Consider the following 19,427-nt stretch of genomic DNA (forward strand, 5'->3'; position numbering starts at 1 on the left):
GAGTATTCTATAGTAAATGGTTTCTACTAATGGTAACTGGATTGGCTTCTTCTCCCTGAAGCCTATGAAGAAAAATGAAAATTGTGAGAGTAAGAAACCCACTCAAGCCAGGTGGGGTGGCTTGTGCCTTTAATCCCAGCACTCTGGAGGCAGAGACAGGAGGATCTTTATGAGCTCAAGGCCAGCCTGGTCTACAAAGTGAGTCCAAGACAGCCAGGGCTACACAGAGAGACCTTGTCTGAAAAAAACCATAAAGAAAGAAAGAGAGAAATCCTCTCAAACAAACTGGACATTAGAGTGTACTGCAAGGATGGGATGGATGGTCACACTACCATAATCTAGGGACCCAAGTCTGGCCAGGCTTCTTGAAAACCACACGGCAGCTCAGAAGACCTTCTCTCTGGTTCCTTGGCAGCATCCTGGACTACCTCAGGTAAGCCACTCAGGGCATCTCCTTGTGTTAGGTACCACTTTGTTATAGCACCTTTGGTGCATAGCACCTCAGTAAGAACATCCACAAGACCCTGGGAACATTCTTGGGACTTTTTCGGTAACTAATTCTGTCATTAAACTTTCCACCTAATTCTAATCAGCTCTGCTCACCACGGTCAGGGACACATAGCTAAGCTCATCATTGGCCATGCTAAGGCTTGAGTGGGCAGACATGGCTCCGTGTACAAGTCTACTTGTGAGTCAGGTACCTAACAACCAAAGAATGAGAAGTCCTTCTCCTCAGGAAGGGGGAGATAGAATTGGCAGCCGTCATTCTCCGATCCTAAAATTCCGAAATTGAAGGCAGATCTCTGCAGTTCGAGGGTAGCCTGGTCTACATAGTGAGACCCTGTCTCAAGAAAACCAAAATCAACAAAAAATTTCAATTAAAGAGACAAGCTCGTGTTTCCTATAAATATATAACTTTATATATTATATGTATTTACAATATATACAGTATACAAATTTTTAAATGTAATACTAAGAACACGTTTGGAAAGAGATGTTTTCAAAACAGAGAATTACTACTTTAAAGCAGGTGGCTTCATGCTTTACCTAGGACTCAGTTGTAGACAACAGCCCTGGCCCAGGTTTATGTAGAAGCCAAAAGTCATAGAAGAGTTGCTGGGACGTGGCTCTTCCACATCTCACACAGCCTGGCTTTCTACTAGCGCCAGCTAACAGAGCTCCACAATCACCTCCAAAAGGGGCAAACCCTGAGGCCTGGGCACAGGGCTTAGTGCATGGTTGGCATTCGAACTCTCCAAGGAATGAGCAAAGTGAGTGCTTCAAGTCACCAGCTTTAAGAGACACTCTCTGCAGCCTACGAAGCAGCCCCAGACTAAGGCTGGATCAAAGGCAAAGGCTCTGGCGTTCCCAGGTTGTGAGCAGAGCAGTCTACGCTCCCTGGAGCCAAGTGAATGACGCTCCAAGGGCGTGCCGCTTCTTCCTCTTGCCTCGGAAACCAGGGACACCTTTTATCTTGCGAACGTTTCTTCACATTCAACGACCTCATCTATCGTGCGCAGCAAATCTTCGAACGAAGGCCTTCCCTCTGGTTTCTACAATTAAAGTCAAAGGGAAGGTGTGAGTTTCAGAACCCATTCCCAGGCAAAAATTTCACCGCTCAAATACTGTGGAACACGAGAGAAGCAAGACTCAACACAGGCTGGCATGTCTTTGCCCTAACTCACCCCACAGCTGCGACTCCTTTCTGAGCCCCTGCTGTTGGTCCGTGCTCAGGGACCTACGGGAGCTCCACAGTGCCCGAGAAATCAAGTCTGACTCATTTGGAGAGGCCTCTGTGACCTGCCCTTCCCCCATCTCCTGGCCACCTAACCTCATTTCTCACAAAAAGCCTTACTCTTGGCTCTCTGTTAAAACATGCTAAGCCCCACCCTTGGGCGCACACACACCATGTTTATAACCAAATCCTCGACTTTGTTCACACTGTTCTCTCTGGCACCACTTCCTGCCCAGTTGGCCTCTGCTTACCCCAACCAGTGCTTGTGGGAGGTGTCACAGCCAGTGACTGGGGAGCCTCGGCTTTGGTGCCAGGTGGGCCTGTGATGATCTGTAGGTATCTGGCCCTGGGCAAGCATCACCCTCGTGAGTCTGATGGTCACAGTACAAGTATCTCTACCTCAACGAGTTATTCTGAAAACTAAATCTAAAGGTCTCGACACACAACACGTGTGAATTTCTGTCTTTCAAGGCTCTCTCCTGGCGCTTAGCATTGTCTATGGAGGGGACATTTCAACATTTCTAGAGATTAAGTACAACTCCAGCATGGAAGGGAGAGGAGCAAACTCCACCAGGCTCATCCCTGGATGTGGAGGGGTTCCCGCTTGGGCAGGAGACATCAGCCTGAGTACTGAGCTAACTATGAGTGTTCTCCATTTCTTCAGAATCTTCTCAGTATTCAGAATGGAGGCAGAGACTTGGTTTCCCGCTGGAGCTCGATGCCCCTGAGCAGGAGGCATGTCCTCATTGGGCTTTGAGGACTATACCTTCCCCCATCCGCTGGGCCCAACCACAGAATGTTTTATAGATCATAAGACAACACAAAGAAGGAGCCATACCTCCTGCCAACACCTCAGCATCACCTCATACAAATATTTGGATGCCAACGTTGGCCGGTGGAGTCGGTGGCCTCGAGTAACCATGGTTACCACTTCGTAATTGGTGTTCTTCTCAAAGGGCATCCTGCCTTCTGTGAACACTTCCCACATTAGAACGCCTACAAAACGGTAAGGTTTACTCAATGATGTGCCTACTTCCTCCTCAGATTGGGGGGGGGGCGCGGGGGACGTGCACCATGGGCCTTACCAAATGACCAGACGTCTGACTTGCTGCTAAAGCGGCTGTAATTAAAGACTTCCGGGGGACACCACTTCACAGGGAACTTGGCACCAGAGGAACTTGTGTACTGATCGTCTAGAACGTACCTAGGATGAGACACACCACAGGTCACACCCTTGCATGAGAGACGTGCGCTTTCGTTTCCCCCCTTACAAAGTCAGACCAAGGCAGTAACTGACTCTGTCATGCACCTGGCTGAAGGTCATGGCCTTGCCTGGTCATGTCTAGCTCCTCGGCATATGCTGAGGACATGAAAAGGTGACCTGGGGCGTGCACTTTCACCGTTCTGTTGACCACCTTTCTTCTTTATGAGGCAACAGAGGCAGAATACTATACAACTGTGGAAAACTTTGGAGGTATGTGGTTTTGTTCTCTGAGCAAACTTCTACCCAAAGCCCCTGCATGCAGAAGCTCTAGCGAAAGCAGGGCTGCTTAAAGGAAGTGGTAAGAAAGAACCAGAGATGCCCGTGTTCTCAGCCCCATGGTTCCACAGAGCACAGTTTAAAGCCATAGCACATGAAAACAGTGAGGAAAAAAAAATCAAAGGCAAAACGAAGTATAAAAAGATGGTAAATATGCTATATTTATATAGCATTACACCACCTCTCCACATCCATACTCACACGACACTTTATGATTTTTCTATGTGAACATATACAGACCCACCCAGAAAGACACATCGAAACATTAGCACTGACAACCGCCAAGGAGAATCCCTGATTAGGGATGGGTGCGAGCATTTCAGCCCTTCCACAGTATATTCAGCACACGTTTACCAAAGGGATTATTAATGCCGTATATATTTATAGGAAGCTAATTCTAAAGCTGTCAGGCAAGAAGATCCAAATGACTGCACCAACTTCCTCTGCTGGATGGTACAGACAAAGATGGTATCCGGCAGACGATGCCCCCTCAGGCCGGATCAATTAGTTGTCAGTCAGGTGAGTTTGAATTTAGTGCATACGGAATAGTTCTACAATGACTGGTATAACAGTACTGACTGTGTGAAAGCCAAATATATGGAGAACGACTGTAAGACAGTGGAGGGCCAGCTGTCAGGTGCTGAACTCTTTACATCCAGCACAATGAGATGAATAACTAGGGCTTTGAGGGTCAGAAGCTGCCAGTGACAGTGCTCTGGCCTCCAAAGGCTAGCATCTTCTTGGGAGCTGTCCTCGGCTCGAGAGGACCTAATACCTCTCTACGCTCTCAACTGTTGGTAGCTCGGCCTCTGGAGCAGCTGCCTTGGCCCTCTTCTGGTTCCCTGGGCAGGTGACACTAGTCCCAGCCTTTACGCAGCACCACTCTTGCTCTCTGGTGTTGGCCACTCAATGTTCCAATGTGAGGAAAGCCTTGCTGGGCCCAGCTCTCCAGTGGCTGCCTCCACTCCCCAATCCCGAGTTATCTCTTTCACAGATGACAGCAGACTTTTCCTGAGAAAGGCCAGGTAATGCATACAGGATTCTAGATTCTGCAGGATACGCAGTCACTGTGACAGCTCAAGGTTTTGCCTCTGCAGTGTGAAAGTGGCCACAGACAGCTATCAACAATTGGTCAAGGCTGTGAGTCTCAATAACACTATTCTCTTTAATGGACAGTGACTTAAATTTCAGATAATTCTCAGGTGTCCTGATACGCTTTTGGTTTATTTCTAACTATTTTTTAAATGGAAATCCCATCATTGACTCCTGGGATGCACAGAAAGGCACAGATTGGACTGGCAGGCCATCATTTGCTGACTCCCCGCTCACAGTCATTCACTCCAGGGCTATGTGTCTTCTTTCTCCAGCATGTGGGCTGATATAGGAAGAAGCTTCAGTTTAGTCTCTGCCATGGTTCACAGGGTTGGGCTTGTCACACAGTAGGCACCTGATTTCTAATATAGCCATGAGTCAACGGACAGAGGGAAAGGTAAAGAGGGACAAAATGCCTCTTAAAAGTCTGTTCTAACACTATCAAAATTACAAAAATTAAGAGATTGAAAACATAGGTCTACTAAGCACTGCATCACCAAACACATTCCAGAAGATTCTAAAAATCTAATGAGAGAGAGAGAAAGAGAGAGAGAGAGAGAGAGAGAGAGAGAGAGAGAGAGAGAGAGAGATTTAGTAGGCTCTACTACCATCTAGTGGAGAGAATTGCTAACATCATATGCAGTTAGCCTAACTTCACAACAGTTGAAGAGATTTCCTTTTTGCTTTATTGGTGCAAATTATTCCCATATTAATTTTTTTAGAGGCATACTCTCATGTATCCTAGGCTGGCCTCAAAGTTGTTATACAGCCAAGAATGACTTTAAAAATCACGACTCTCCTGCCTCCACCTCCAAGTACTAGAGTATCGCCACAACCAGGCCCAAGTTTTTGTTCCAGTTTGGGGAGGTAAGCTTGCTGGGGGCGTGCATATAGAGGACAGAGCACAGCTGTGGGTGGTGTGGGTGGTGTGCTCAGGAACGCATCCACCTACTTTGAGACAGGTTCTCTCAATGGCTTAGAGTTCACCAGCTAATCTGTGCCTTGGGGATCCATCAGTCTCTGCCTCCCCAGTTCTGGGATTTCAAGCATGAGCTATCACTTCTGGAGTTTTTCCTGGGTTCTGGAAAAACCCAGGTTCTCATGTCTGGGAGGCAAACAGTTTACCCACGAAACTGTCTCCCAAGCTTTCTCATGCTCATTGATTAGTTAAAGCAATGTGATCATCCCTTAAAAGCACACAGTACTCAGCCATACCTGGCCATTCCAAAATCAGACACTTTGACAACTCCTGCTTCGTTCACTAGACAATTTCTGGCAGCCTGGAAAACAACGTTGTGATGTTACATTTATTAGAAAGTCCTGCAGCAAAGGAAAACCAGAAGTTCAATTTCCACAAATTATACTGCAGTCAGCATCAGAAAAGATGTACATGTGTCCACGTACATTGTTTTCATCCCTATAGAAGGTACATACAACACGAATCTGAAACAACTTGGAGAGGGAGAGATTAGAAACGCCACGAGGGATTATGGCACTATCTGTGAAGAATGCTGGGGAGGGAAAGCAGAGGGCAGAGAAGACCGGAGGGGGGGGGACACTGAGAAGTGTCTCCATCCCAGCCATTTAGAACAGGGTTGGTTTGGTTTGGTTTGTTCTTCCTAGTATTTTCAGAAGTAATGAAAACTCCCAGAATCCCCTCTTAGTTGAGAGATGGCAAACATGAGCTCAGGATTTCTCTGGTAGTTTCTGTTCACTGTGTGTAAAGTAGATAGAGCTTGCCACTTGGTCAGAAGGTCAAGGTGAGGCCTAGCTTCCCCATTTCTCACAATAGGCAAGCCACTCTCACTTCCCCAAAGATAGTATTCTTATCTATAACACAATGACAAGGAATAAATCTGCTATGAGTGGCTATCTCCTGGGAATCTTCCAGAGCTCAAATAATTAATTCACGGAAATTTGCTTGGAGACATATAAGTGTGCGTGTTATTAGATTTAATAAAGGTCTTTTCCTTTAAAGTTATCAAATGATTGAAATTTACCAAGTTTTAAAATAACAAAATCTTGTTAAGGGCAAAACCTAATACAACACAGCTCACTGGCTGACCCCACGTGACAAGGGAGCCAGCCAGTGAGTGGGCAGCACCGGGAGTGGGCGGCCAGGGTGACGTCGGTTACCAGGTCTCTGTGGATGAAGCTGTTTCTCTCCAGGTACTCCATCCCTTCGCACACATCCTGGCACATGCTCAGAAGCACATCTCTGCTAAAATGGCCTTGTCTCTGCCGGAGGAAGTTCAGAAGGCAGCCCCGTTCCATGAACTCGGTGACAATGTAGAGGGGCTTCTGCTGGGTGCACACGCCATAGAGCTGGACCAGCTTCGGGTGTGTTAACTTCCTGAGAGCAATGACAAACACACACAGAGAGTTACCACAGGAAAAGAAACCAGCAGATGTACGCACTGGGCGGGGCCAATTTCTAATACAAAAGGTGAGAGCTGATAGAAGCTAGAAACTTCTATCATGGGGAGAGATGACTCAGTGGCTAAGAGATTTGGCTGCTCTTCCAGAGGACCTGAGTTCAATCCCCAGCATCCACATGACGGCTCACAACTGCCTGGACTCCAGTCCCAGGGGAATCTGATGCCTTCTTCTGGCCTCTCTGTAGGCCCAGTATATACAAGGTGCGCAGACATACACACAGGCAAAACACCCACACTACTGCTATTACTACTACAACTAATAATAATAATAATCATCATCAGCAGCAGCAGCAGCAGCAGCAACAACAATAATAATAGAAACTTACATCATGACTTTAGCTTCCTCTATAAAGTCCTCCTCGCACATGGCACCTTCCCGAATAGCTTTGATGGCTACTTTGTACTGGGCCCGCCATTTGCCAAGCCTCACCACTCCAAACAGTCCACTCCCCAACTCCCTCATGAAGGTCAGCTCTGATGGGTTAATCTCCCATTTCTCTGTAAGACAGATAAGGAAAGGAGACCTTTGGTGGGGAAGAGACCAGCCCCACAGTCCTGGGTGACACAGTAATAATTACGAGAAGACACAGCACAGAGCTGCAGCCTGTCCCTAGACACCCAGGCTGCACAGCCAGCGAGAACCAAGATGGCAACTACTTCAGCAGTGACACGATATTTAGTTTTTCCCTGCGGAAGGATTTGATAAATAATGATGAAAACAGAAAATCTAGTGTGACTATAAAGTATAACCATCTAAAAACACATTCTATCAATGCATTAAAAACAGTTGCAAAGAAACAAGACAAAAATAAAAAGTTGCAAAGCTTGCACCCAGGGAATTCTTTTGCTAAAACCACCAACTCTTCACTTGCCCACAGGGTGAGTGCAGCATGGTGGAAGGCTAGGATCTCTACCTTTGTCTGCACCGTCTCATTTACTTCTGGTCACATACCTGTGAGTGTAGGCGTGTTGGTCACTGACGCAGCATCTACCTAAAGCCTGCTGATAGCTAACTGACTTTCTCCCCTTCGTGGATCTTACAGCTCTTACAGTGTTCTATTCTGAATACTCCAAGGGTTCTAAATCTGCAGTCTGCCTCGGACTCGGTGAGTAGCCACGCCTCCCGGGTCACACCGGGTACATGTACAGGCAACTGAGAACCAGCTTGGCCCCACAGGTGAATAAAGACTTCCTCAGAACACCTTGCAGGGGCAGATCTGACATAATTACCAAGCGGACCACAGTTGGACCAAGACTGCTCAAGGAACACCTCCCATCTGCTCTGCCCCAATCCTTTCTCTGTTGCACCCTTAATGTGAGCACCCTCTTCCCAATACACAGGATTAAACCTCCTCTCTTGGCTTTTTATCAGCTCTGCCCCCGGCCCCCTCTCCCTTCCCCTCCCACCATCCTTCTCCTTCTTTCCCCCTCCCCCTCCTCGCCCCTAAGTTGGCACCGTGAGGCAGATGGTCTAGCAGAGGCTGTTGGGGCTATCAGAGCCTGGGCTTTCTCCCTAGAGCTCTGGCTACAGCTGCCCAGAGTTGAACTCTACGCATCTTCATTTGTCTCGTAGCGCTGGACTCTTTTTCCATTGCTCACCAATGCAACTGGAACCGGAGACTTACCGTAGCTGAAGCCTGCAGTAGTAGGCGCGTTCTTCCCCTTGGTGCTAACCGGATACCGCAGCCTGGTGACAAGCCCTGAAGAGTGAAGAAACCACTGCAGTTGGATTTTATCTTAATCACTCTACTTAGTCAAGCGCTAAATGAGAAATGCACAGGAAACACTGTTCACTTATTATTTGAACCTCCTCTTCTTCATGTACACAGTACGCTTTCCACCTTTCTGTACACGTGCCCTTCAATACGGTGTCAGGACAAGGCTGCCTCCTTCTCTCCTCTACTACAGTACAAGATATTAAAAGATTTCCAGGGAGTATTATCAGGGAGTTCATGATGTTTTCTAATATGAGATCTGAACGGTCAAAGAGAATTTTAACAGGATTCAACTGATATAACTCAGCCTTCGTGACTGTAGCATTAAAGTCATGCTCTGGGGTGAGGACTATCTAACACGGAAAATCAGCAAGGTCGGTCAAATCCTTTAAGTTGTTCAGTGTCCCCAAGAAGCATCAGGAGGCTCTCTTCTAGGGCCATCCAGATCGGTCCATATTTCTCCTATATCGCACATCCCCTCATACTTTACAGTTGTGTGTGCATCTGGGCTGATGACCAGCTAATGTCCAATATACTCTCCTCCAAGGCTTGGTTTCCTGCATGAAGCAGGCACTAAATACATACCAGTTAAATAGATTAAGATAGTAGTAAAAGTAAAACATATAAGAACACAAAAAAATAGAAAAAGAAATATAAGAATAAAAGAATAACAGAACAAGATTATAGAAAAGGGTTTCTGGAAGAAAAACTGATAAGAATTAATTGCTAAGTTGTTTTTGTTTTTATTTTTGTTTGTTTTATTTTATTATTTTTTTCTTTTTCAAAACAGGGTTCTTTGTGTAGCCCTGGCTATCCTGGAACTCTATCTATAGACTAGCTGCCTCAAACTCAGAGGTTTCCCCTGCTTCCGCCTCCTGAGTGCTGGCATTAAAGGTGTGCACCACCATGCCCTGCTTAATTGCTCAAATACTGAGTACAGAATTGCAGAACGACCAATCAAACCCCAGTGTAGACAGGCACTGTAAAGAAAGGAGACCCCATTTCTATGCAAATGCATGAGTACAACTATTCATATCCTCGGTCATGAAATCCAAAATGTGGAAACAACCTAAATGTCCACACAATGGATTGTTATCTTCCAATAAAAAGGAGTGGACATCTTCTCTGGCTGCCTCCGTTTTGAAATTTCAACTTCCTCAGGATTTCTTGCCCAGGACAGGTCAGATTTAAGCAGAACACACACAGCAATCTCTAAGAATATGCTTAGTGAGCCCATACTAAAGTAATAAAATAAGTAAAATAAGCAAAGCAAAACAAAACAAAAATGAATAAGCATTTACACAGTCCAGAGTCCCCACACCCTTTCCCCCAGTATCACCACATCTCAACCTTGCTCACATGCAGGCTGCTTCTTGGTTTCCACAAGCAGATGAAGGGAATTTTTTTGTCAAGGTATGAGTGTTAAAATAGCTTCCAAGACTGCAGTGTAGAGGGCCAATTGTCTATCTTGCCATTTAGCTATATTACACTGACATTATACTGAATAATTTAAGGATTAAACACAGACTTATAATGGCCTGGGAGCCTAACACTTGTGCAGATATTATCAAGGCTTGGCATAGTAATTTATACAATGTACTGTACAATTCCTGTATTTCAGGCATTGATCATTTTCATCTTTTCTGATATGTCAACAAGGAATACACAATACAATCTGGACAAATGTAGAAGTGTTACAATGAGCCAAAGCAACAAACAAACAAAAAACCCCAGCCACAGCATAAATGGATGAGTCTACTTCTATGAACTGCTCAGAAAAGACAAATCTATTAAGACAGAAACTGAGTTAGTGGTTGCCTGGGGCTGGGCTGGTGAAGGCGGGGCATGGGTGACTGCTTATGGGTACACTATCTCTTTGGGGGATGATGACAGTGTTCAAAAAAATTAGATTATGGTGATGGGACTGTTGGCACACTGTAAATATTCTCTAAAAGCCATTGAATACTGTATTTTAAAAGGATTAATTCGATGGTGTGTAAATTACATTTCAAAAAATCTTCCTATCATCTGTACATGTAAACTAGTAAATTACTTCATAGAACAGTAACAGACACTGTAAAGAGGCCCTTTGATTAAAACTCACAAGTCAACTTTCCACAAGTGGAATTGGGCACCTGGCTACTGGACACGCTACTTGTTTACACCATTAAAGTAAAAGAGGCTGGAAACCTGCTGGTCAGACAGAGAGGTTCTTGGGATAGGAAGTGGTCAGAGGCCAGAAGAGGAGCTGGAGGAGAAAGAGGAAGAGGAAGAGGAAGGAGGCTGGCATCATGGGTTAGGTGGAGGAGAAGCACATGGCCGGCGTGGATGGAGGATTTGGCCCAGATGAGAATTTGGGATCATGGATGGATTAGCTTGATAGAAATTATTAGAAGCCAGTGGCATGGGAACCTGCCCCAATATGGGAGGTAGTTTAGGGGATTAACATCTGCTCTGCTCCCCATGAACTAAGGATATTTTAAAATATAACAGGTATCTGTGTTTCGTTGATTGCTAGTGGGTTAGAAAATACTCCTGTAATAATAATTTATAGGGCCAATAATAAACATTTATAAGACCCTATTTCTAAATTAACAGCGACACGCCCTTGCTGAATCAGGCCCTTTTCTGAGGCTGTGAATTCTGTTCTTCTCCTGGGCTAGTGTTGTAAGACAGGATACCTTCCAGGTGTGTAGCTGTAATGTGCTCCCAGCCAATCATGTGACCATAAGGGTCACTCCCTCATACTCTACAGTGTTCCATGTTACAAAGCCAGCATGCTCCGTAGATTAGCTATATGAAATATACTTCCCATTTAAGGTATTTTTCAATTCATGATGGTTTTATGAGGACATAATCCCACTATAAAGTGAGGAGTGTCTACACTCTGTTCCTTGGAAAGCCTTCGCATAAACTGAAACTCTGGCTCATCTGAAAGCTCCTATGAGCACCCTACACACATCTTTGAAGTTTACTTGTTGAGATACAGGGAGGGACTTCCTTATGCTGCTCAGACTGGCTTTGAACTCTCGCTCAACTGTTCCTCCAAACTCAGCCTCCTGGGTTGCTCTTTAAGTAGGCATATCTTGGACTTTTAGTTTAGGGCCAAGGCTAAAGAGCACAGAAGTGGGAGCGTCCACATACACTAAAGGCCTTGAGGCCTGTGATGGAAACGTAGCATTCTATGGCATTCGTTATGACTTCTGTTTTTTTCTCTAGATACGGAATTTTTTAATATGCAATAATTTTACATCAGTCACAGTGTACAGATAACTATATAAAAACTACCTTTTGAGGAATTGGTCACCATGTCTGCTCGTGTGTCACTAACAGCTCACTCACCTGCTGCGTTGTGCTTGTGGTATTCGATGATTTCAGGAATTGACTCAAAAGCATGCTTTTCTGCTAGGTAATACTTCTTTGGGGATGTTGCTGTTTCCTTTATGTGGTAGTGTCTGAAACCTGACGATCCTTCTCTAATAAAAAACAAAACAAAGCAATGTATCACACCCAGGTGGCAATAATGGAACGTCATGCGTAGACGGTATCTATAGGGCAGCCCCCGTAGGTCGCTTCCTGCTGACTCCTTCCCTTCCTGACACAGACAGCGTGTTTACCATTCCCTTAGAGTTTTGGCTCACATCAATGGGTGGAAGTCTTGACAGCACTCACAATAACAAAGTCGGCTGCACGAGTGGGAAGGAAACCAAGAGCATTTACCATCTCCAGCCAGCTGCGTGGAATTTTAATTTGCGTTAGTTTCCGTCCTACAGGGACATAGACCTGCAGTGCCTAGAACACTTGCCCTTCTCTGAGGGGATGGATTAGACGTCAGAATCCTTACATTCTCTTGTAGACAGCCTTGCAGACTACAGATCCCAGTCATCCACGCTCTCACATGCTCTGAGATGATGCATAAAGTGCCCTGAGGGTGGAGCATGGCTTCCTTGACCCTGAGGTGACCTGCAGTCCGAGTCTACATCTCGGGCATCTGTTCCTCCCTTCCTGGTGTTTCCCTGAACTCACCGTCTCCTCTCACTGTTGAGGCAGCAACTCTCTTTCCCTTTTCTCCGGTTTTTCCTGTCTCGCTATAAGGTCTTAGCTTGGATGTCACTCAGGAATAACTGGAATGTGTCTTGGGAGTATAACATGCTGCCTCTCCCCACCCCCACCCCCAACTTTTATGCTACCATGGCTGCCGATAGGCCTGTCTGTGACCCTCATTAAGCTACTAAAGCCTGCTCTACTCAATGTACCATCCTTTGTGCATAGCTCAGAACATAGTAATTATCCAATGAATGTTAGTACATCTTCCATAGCTATGTATACATATGTATGTGTATATTTATGTATACACACATATATACATATGTGTGTGAAACAATAGGAAATTTTTCTGAAAAAAATGAGCATAAAATATGGCCCAGATTTTAGAAATGAAGATTAGATTTTTTTTTCTAATGATGAAATGGAGTATCTTATTTGGAAGATTAGGAACACATACAGGCAACACAGGGAGTTCCTATAAAAACTCTTAAGAAGATAACTCATCAGATAAAATGCCTGCTATGAAAGTATAAGGACACGAGTTCCAATCCCCGGCACTTTTATAAAACCTCAATGTGCTGGCATGTGCCTCTAACTTTAGTGCTGGCACAGGGTGTAGGGGTGGGAAGGGACAGACTGATCTCAAGAGCTCACTGGCCAGCTAGTCTAGCCAGCTGGTGAGCTCCGGGTTCAGTGAGAAGCCTTATATGAAAAATTAAATAATAAATAAATATGATGGCAAAAGCATTGAGGATGATACCTGTAAGTCAACACCTAGTTTCCACATGTACGCATGTGCAGGTGAGCACGCCTGCACCCACACACTAACATGCAGATGCCACACACACACACACACACACACACACACACACACACACACACGTACACACACATGCACGCGTGTAAGATGAACAACAAAAGCAACAACTGATACCCAGGTGGAAGTACTTACCCCCCAAACTTTGTGTAAAGGGAGACTGTGTACAAGCCTGGTTGACTGGAGTCCCGCACCATAAAACCACCTTCTTTATCCTGAAAACCAAAATAAGACATTCCTTTTTTAAATTCCGGTTGTTAAATTCCAGTTTCTGTGTAGGAAATCTGCTGCCAACAAGAGCAGCTTAACCGAGCCCCCTTGAGTCTCTCTGGGCTATGAGATGACACACTCACATTTCCCAATGCTTCTCATGCACACTGAAGCGGGCCTGAGCTAGAGTGCCTCAGGGGCTCTGCAGAGCTTCCAGGCAGATAGCTAGCTCTGTGCTGTAAGCCCTGGGCAGGTAAAGACAATCGCTGGATCTAGTCCTAGGTTTCAGCTCAGAGCACTCTCATATGTGGTAGGAGCTTTCCACAGCATCAATCCCTCTCCACATAGCCTTTCTCCTGTAAAGACCGCAGGGCTCTCTGCAGGGATGTATTTAAACCCCCTTGATTCGGCGTCAGATATCGTAATACAGGGGAGACGGAGTAACTCCAACAGAAATTCAAACATGCAAACAACACTGAGTGTGTAATGGTTAAATTCTCATCAGATTCCCAGTTGAAGGGAAAGAAATGGAAGCCATGCATCTCAGACACCTCTCTGCCAGTGGCTCTGTATCCAATCTTCAGTGTTTTTACTTTGCTTTAAGATAAAAAATGTGTTTCATAGTTGAAAAGTAATTTTTGTTCTTAGTTATAAGAATGGCAATTATATTAAGTAAGGCACCACAAGTCTATCTAATAACAATCTGAGATAGTAATTATGATCATGAATTTATTGGTTTAAAAAAATAGGTACCATTTTGAAAACCTATTCTTTTTTTAATATGTCCTCATATGCAAATGTAATACTCAAACAGTCATCTGAGTAATACTCTTGTTTTTCTTCCTTGATTTTACAGGTAAGCAAAGGGAACACGAAACAATGAGATAGCTTGTCCCAGGTCACCTGGCTAGTCAGTAGCAAGCGGGAAACTGAAGGCCAGGCTGTCTGGGCACCCTACAGCTGTGTCTTGGTGTGTGGTCTCTGGGAAGCCTGTAGGGATCTTGGGCGGTGGGAATGAGCCTTGTAATATAAAGTATGCCCATGCCCAGCAAAGCCTTGGTGTGACACCCAGAAGAGGCAATGCTTTGAACTAAGTAAAACAACTAAAACTTGAATGTGGGGGCTGCAGATCTTGGCTTCTAGGCAACTGTCCTACCTCACAGACTCGGAGAAGGACTAAAACCACCGCAAAATGCCCAGGTCTTCCTCAGCTTAGTGCAAGCTCCTCTTTGGTTTTTTGTTTGTTTGCTTGATTGATTTGATTTTGTTTTTGTTTTTGTTTTCAAGACAGGGTTTCTCTGTGTATAGCCTTGGCTGTCTGGGACTCGCTGTGTAGACCAGGCTGGCCTCAAACACGCAAAGATCCGCCTGCCTCTGCCTCCCAGAGTGCTGGGATTAAAGGTGTGCGCCACCACGCCTGGCTCGCAAATTCCTCTTTGTATATATCATCTTTTCCTCTAATTTCACTTTAAGATGTGAGTAACTCATCATGTTTATTACAATAGGCGGCTACGTGTTATTAAGTTTTCATTTATAAAACATATCACATAATATTAATGTAAATAATTCTAAAACAAATAAATCCAAGCAAAACACAAATACATTGAAATACTAAAACCAAAGCAGCAAGTGACAGACCAGTAGGGAAGTAAGAGTCTGCTCAGGAGTGGGTACATGGGTGCTCCCTGGCAATGCAGACGCCAGTGTGACCATCCAGTCTGCTCTGCTCCAAAGAGCTGAATCCTCAGCTGCAGAATGTGACCATACTTTGATGTAAGGGTTTACACAGGTCATTAAGCTAACAGTAAGTCATCAAGGTGCCTCTAGGTCAGTATGACTGGTACCCTTCCTAAAAGAGACAAGTAGTACATGCATCGAGGAAGACGAAGTCAAGAAGGGGTGGGTGTGGGGAATAGTTGTCTCCAAGCCAAGGAGAGCAACTTAAGTCCTCTCCTCACAGGCCCCAGATGCAATCAATCCTATTGACCACAGAAGGACATACTGTGTGAGAAGGAATCTCACACAGTAGAGATTCCTTCCTGGGCCCCAGATTAAGTACATCAAACACCTGTTTTTACAAAGAGTTCATGTTCGCAGAGAGATCATTTATTAAGCAAGAAAGAAAAGTTAAAGTGTCTGCTTTCTGACTCAGGCAGAAAAACAGCAGCAAATGACCTTGCAGGTATAATCTTTGGGAAGAAAAAAAGGGAGGTCTGTGTCAGAATGGGCTAGGACTAGGTGTTTAAATTTTAATTGAGCATGTTAATTAGGTGAGCCAAAGGGGGCTTTTGATTGCCAGACTTCAATACAAGGTCCAGACAGCTGGACCTTGGTAGTCAGCCTCAGGTGGAGGAAGTGGCCAAATAAGGGAGTGGACCTTGGTGACCAGCTTCAGGAGTATAGTCTAATGGTTTTTAGCAAGGCAGAGGGAATGGGGAGAGGGGCACGGTCTGCCAGAGCCATGCCTGCCACGCTTGAGCTGGCCAGAGTCATGTCAACCATGACTTTGGACTGTAAGTCTCCACAACTGGGAAGTGATGAAGTTCTGATGTTTGAGCCACTTGGCTTGTGGCTCTTTGTTACAGTAAACTAACACTCCAATATTCTCTTTTAAGTGACGTGAGAAAGCACAGCCCCTTGAGACTTTAGAAATAAGTCTACGGAACCACACATGAAGGAGTCATTAAGATTAACCTGTGCTGAAATGCAACTTGCAAACTGAGGACAAGCACTTACTTCCGTCCTGAGGAGTTGCTCCGCCTTGCTTCTGTTGGTATTTCTGCAATACCATCTGACCAGAAAAAAGATGTTTATCAGATTTCAAAAATTATTTGTTTTATTCTTAGTATGACTACAAGCTAATACAGCTTAATGAAGACAAAGAAACAAACAAAACACAACCACACTAAGGACACTCACAATCCCAACAAGAATAACATGTTTTCATAAACATGCCTCCACATGGTTCCCACTCACATTCTTAGGAAGACATGTTATGCATGCCACGTCTGTTTAATAGGATCACGGGTTACTTGTGTGCCACAACCTGAACTTGTCACAGGACAGCTTTGCAAATCAATACAGGTTCTAAGTGTCTGGGCACAGAGGAGCCATATTTCATCTGTTCTTGTCATTCAACATATGAGGGCATTTCCAGTGTTTTACAACCACATGCACAGCAAGAATTAACTTTACTGCAATGACTAACCCATGCAGCAAATGTCACTCTACATTGCTGTCTAGGATTCTGACTAAGTCTAATTCCAGTTCCCCGTCTCACCAGCATGGCAGATCACCAGGTCACTGAATTTCATGTAGATCTCAAGGGTCAAGAGATAAGGAGCAACCATGAATAACAGGCCACCCAGGTATTCCAGACATTCCGATGTCCAGCACATCCAGACCCCTGTGGTTCTCTTAACCTCCACCTTGGTTCTGTGCCTTGTCTCAGTGCATACCCTCCCTCCCTACCCTCCCACCTGGTCCATACCCCGAGGTCCTGCAGACCTGCCCTTTCTTGGCCTTTGGGAAGACTCTCTCTGTTACTGCCATCCTCCCCTCATCCCCAGAGACAGGCTATCCTTTTAGCGTCTCCCAGTATCAACCTTCCATGTGATTATAAGCAAATGGGCCCCAAAGAGTATGAATAAGGTAATTCTTTTAGGCCTTCAACTTTAAGTTTGCTTTGCTAGATGTTTTTGAAATGGCAATAAATCCTCCATCACTATCAAATTACAAATGTCCTAAAGTCACTGGGGCCTCTTGGGGCATCTGAATTTCCCACTATTGTCTCAGCTTATTCATAAAAGGTCCTATTGTATAGCACTTTTCTCTGGGATTGAAAAAAAATCCATCCTACAGGAAGATCCTTAACACAAAGGTATACAAGTCAAAATAGCTTAGGAAGTCCCTGAAACTGAGCGGATTTACTGATCCTCTTCCTCCCCAAGAATAAACAGTGAAGATGCTGAGAGTCACTCTCAGACAAGACAAGCTGCAAAGAAGACTCTCAGATAAGCCTAGTCACCTGGAAGAAGCTGAAACCAGCCAACGTGTCTTGAAGAGGTTTGGATCAAGAGAGTCACTTGGAAAAGACACTCTACAATATTATTGAGCTACATACAGTGTGTTCTCGGTTCCTAGTTTCATGAGATATCACCCATGCTGAGGTGGACACTGGTAATAAAGCTGTCTTAGAATTATTTCTGCTCCTGTAAGTAACCTTTCACTCATATTCTTGTAAGTAACCCCAATAAAATTCATTTGTACACCAAGTTGGACTTTGGTCTGTTATGAGCTGAGTAGGGGTGTGTGTGTGTGTGTGTGTGTGTGTGTGTGTGTGTGTGTGTGTGTGTGTGTGTGTGTGTTGCTTCCCCCAAGAAAAAGTCTGTCACACAACAGGCTTTTGTCCCAGGGAACTGTACAAGAGAAGTCAAAGGCTCCCCCTGATTGAGAAAGGTAAAATTACAATGAGCAAAATCCAAGGAAGATGTCTGTCACCTGAAAGTTTTTAGAAAGCAACTGAATGCCAAGTAAAGCTGCAATACATTGTAATGCCGGTGGAGCCTGTGGTGATGAGCTGGGCCTAGAAATGTCAGCTCATGCATCACACTTTAGGAAATGAAGCCAAGTACACCAAAACTGCCTTTCCAATCAATTCATTTCTGAATGCAATAGGAATAGGACAATAAATTAGAAGAGAGTAATTTTCTCTCTACATGTATAAGAAATATTTATCAGACACCCAAAACTGTCACAAAATTTGGTCAAGAAAAGGTAGCCAATTATACACTAGCAACTAGCAAGATGTTTAAGATTGAAAATTTTAATTTATCAACAAAAGGAAGATCCAGTTTCACACTTCGCTGTGCTGGCAAGAGAGGGAGGTGTGGCTTTTAATAAATGTAGCTTTTTTTTTTTTTTTTTTTTTTTTTTTTTTTTTAGTTTTTTATTTTATCTTTAGCTATTTTGTTTGTGGGATCTCCTAACTCAACTGTCACCAACTATCTTCTCTTCTCACTCTGTTAGCACAATTCACTTTTATTTGTCTCTTATTTTCACTCTGCTCAGTTTCTCCCCCCCCCCCCCCCCCCTCTCTCTCTCTCTGCTGGCTTTTTATATCCTCTCCTGTTCCCAAAAGTCCAAGAGGCAACTGACATTGAATGGCATAGGTTCATTTGAAGGGCCAGGCACATAAGTTATTTCATACTACAGGGAGGGTTCAGGTGCGGGAACCTGGGAGAGCTACACTGTAGCTTTAAGAAGATAATAAGATACCCAGAAGAATAAGGAGGTCTCTTCCTTTCTTACATTGTAAATTCTAGATCCTGGGAAAATATAAAAGAAACAGAAGAGTGAAGGATTCTGTGGTACAAGAAGTAATTCTTTGAAATATGTTCCAGAGCCTTGGTTTTTTTAAAATTAATTTTATTAATTTATTCAGATTACAACTCAATTGTTATCTCATCACTTGTATCCTCCCATTCCCCCTCCTTCCTGCTTTCACCCTATTCCCCTCCCCTAGGTCTATGACCAAGGGGGACCTCCTCCCCCACTATATGGTCATAGGCTATCAAGTCTCATCTTGGTAGCCTGCTTATTCTTTCCCTGAGTGTCACCAGGCCTCCCCACCAAGGGGAAGTGGTCAAATATGGAGCATCAGAGTTCATGTCAGAGTCAGTCCCTGTTCTCCACATAACTGTGGAGAATGTCCTGTCCATTGGGTAGATCAGAGTAGGGGTTCGATGTTTACTATTATATTGTCCTTGGTTAGTGCAATAGTTTGAGCAGACCCCACTGGGCCCCGATCCACCCATCACAATGTTCTTCTTGT

General features: G+C 44.6%; 1 protein-coding gene across 3 annotated transcripts in view; it reads right to left on the reverse strand.

Annotated features, from left to right (window-relative positions):
* Positions 1-882: 882 nt before the first annotated feature.
* Tec (tec protein tyrosine kinase) overlaps positions 883-19,427 on the reverse strand; it is a 73,479-nt gene continuing 54,934 nt past the window's right edge. Inside the window, exons 8-17 of one of the 3 annotated variants that reach the window (XM_051170487.1) lie at positions 16,331-16,385; positions 13,520-13,599; positions 11,863-11,996; positions 8,431-8,505; positions 7,132-7,303; positions 6,504-6,720; positions 5,583-5,647; positions 2,821-2,939; positions 2,574-2,731; positions 886-1,553 (exon numbers count right to left, since the gene is read on the reverse strand). In XM_051170487.1, the coding sequence (XP_051026444.1) occupies positions 1,470-1,553; positions 2,574-2,731; positions 2,821-2,939; positions 5,583-5,647; positions 6,504-6,720; positions 7,132-7,303; positions 8,431-8,505; positions 11,863-11,996; positions 13,520-13,599; positions 16,331-16,385 (1,159 nt within the window). In that variant the 3' untranslated portion in view covers positions 886-1,469. Of the gene's footprint in view, positions 1,554-2,573; positions 2,732-2,820; positions 2,940-5,582; positions 5,648-6,503; positions 6,721-7,131; positions 7,304-8,430; positions 8,506-11,862; positions 11,997-13,519; positions 13,600-16,330; positions 16,386-19,427 lie in introns of all 3 variants that reach the window. The other 2 variants (XM_051170485.1, XM_051170486.1) reach the window with 2 other exon arrangements.

This window comes from Acomys russatus, chromosome 28, assembly GCF_903995435.1.
Source record: "Acomys russatus chromosome 28, mAcoRus1.1, whole genome shotgun sequence".
NCBI classification, from domain to species: domain Eukaryota; kingdom Metazoa; phylum Chordata; class Mammalia; order Rodentia; family Muridae; genus Acomys; species Acomys russatus.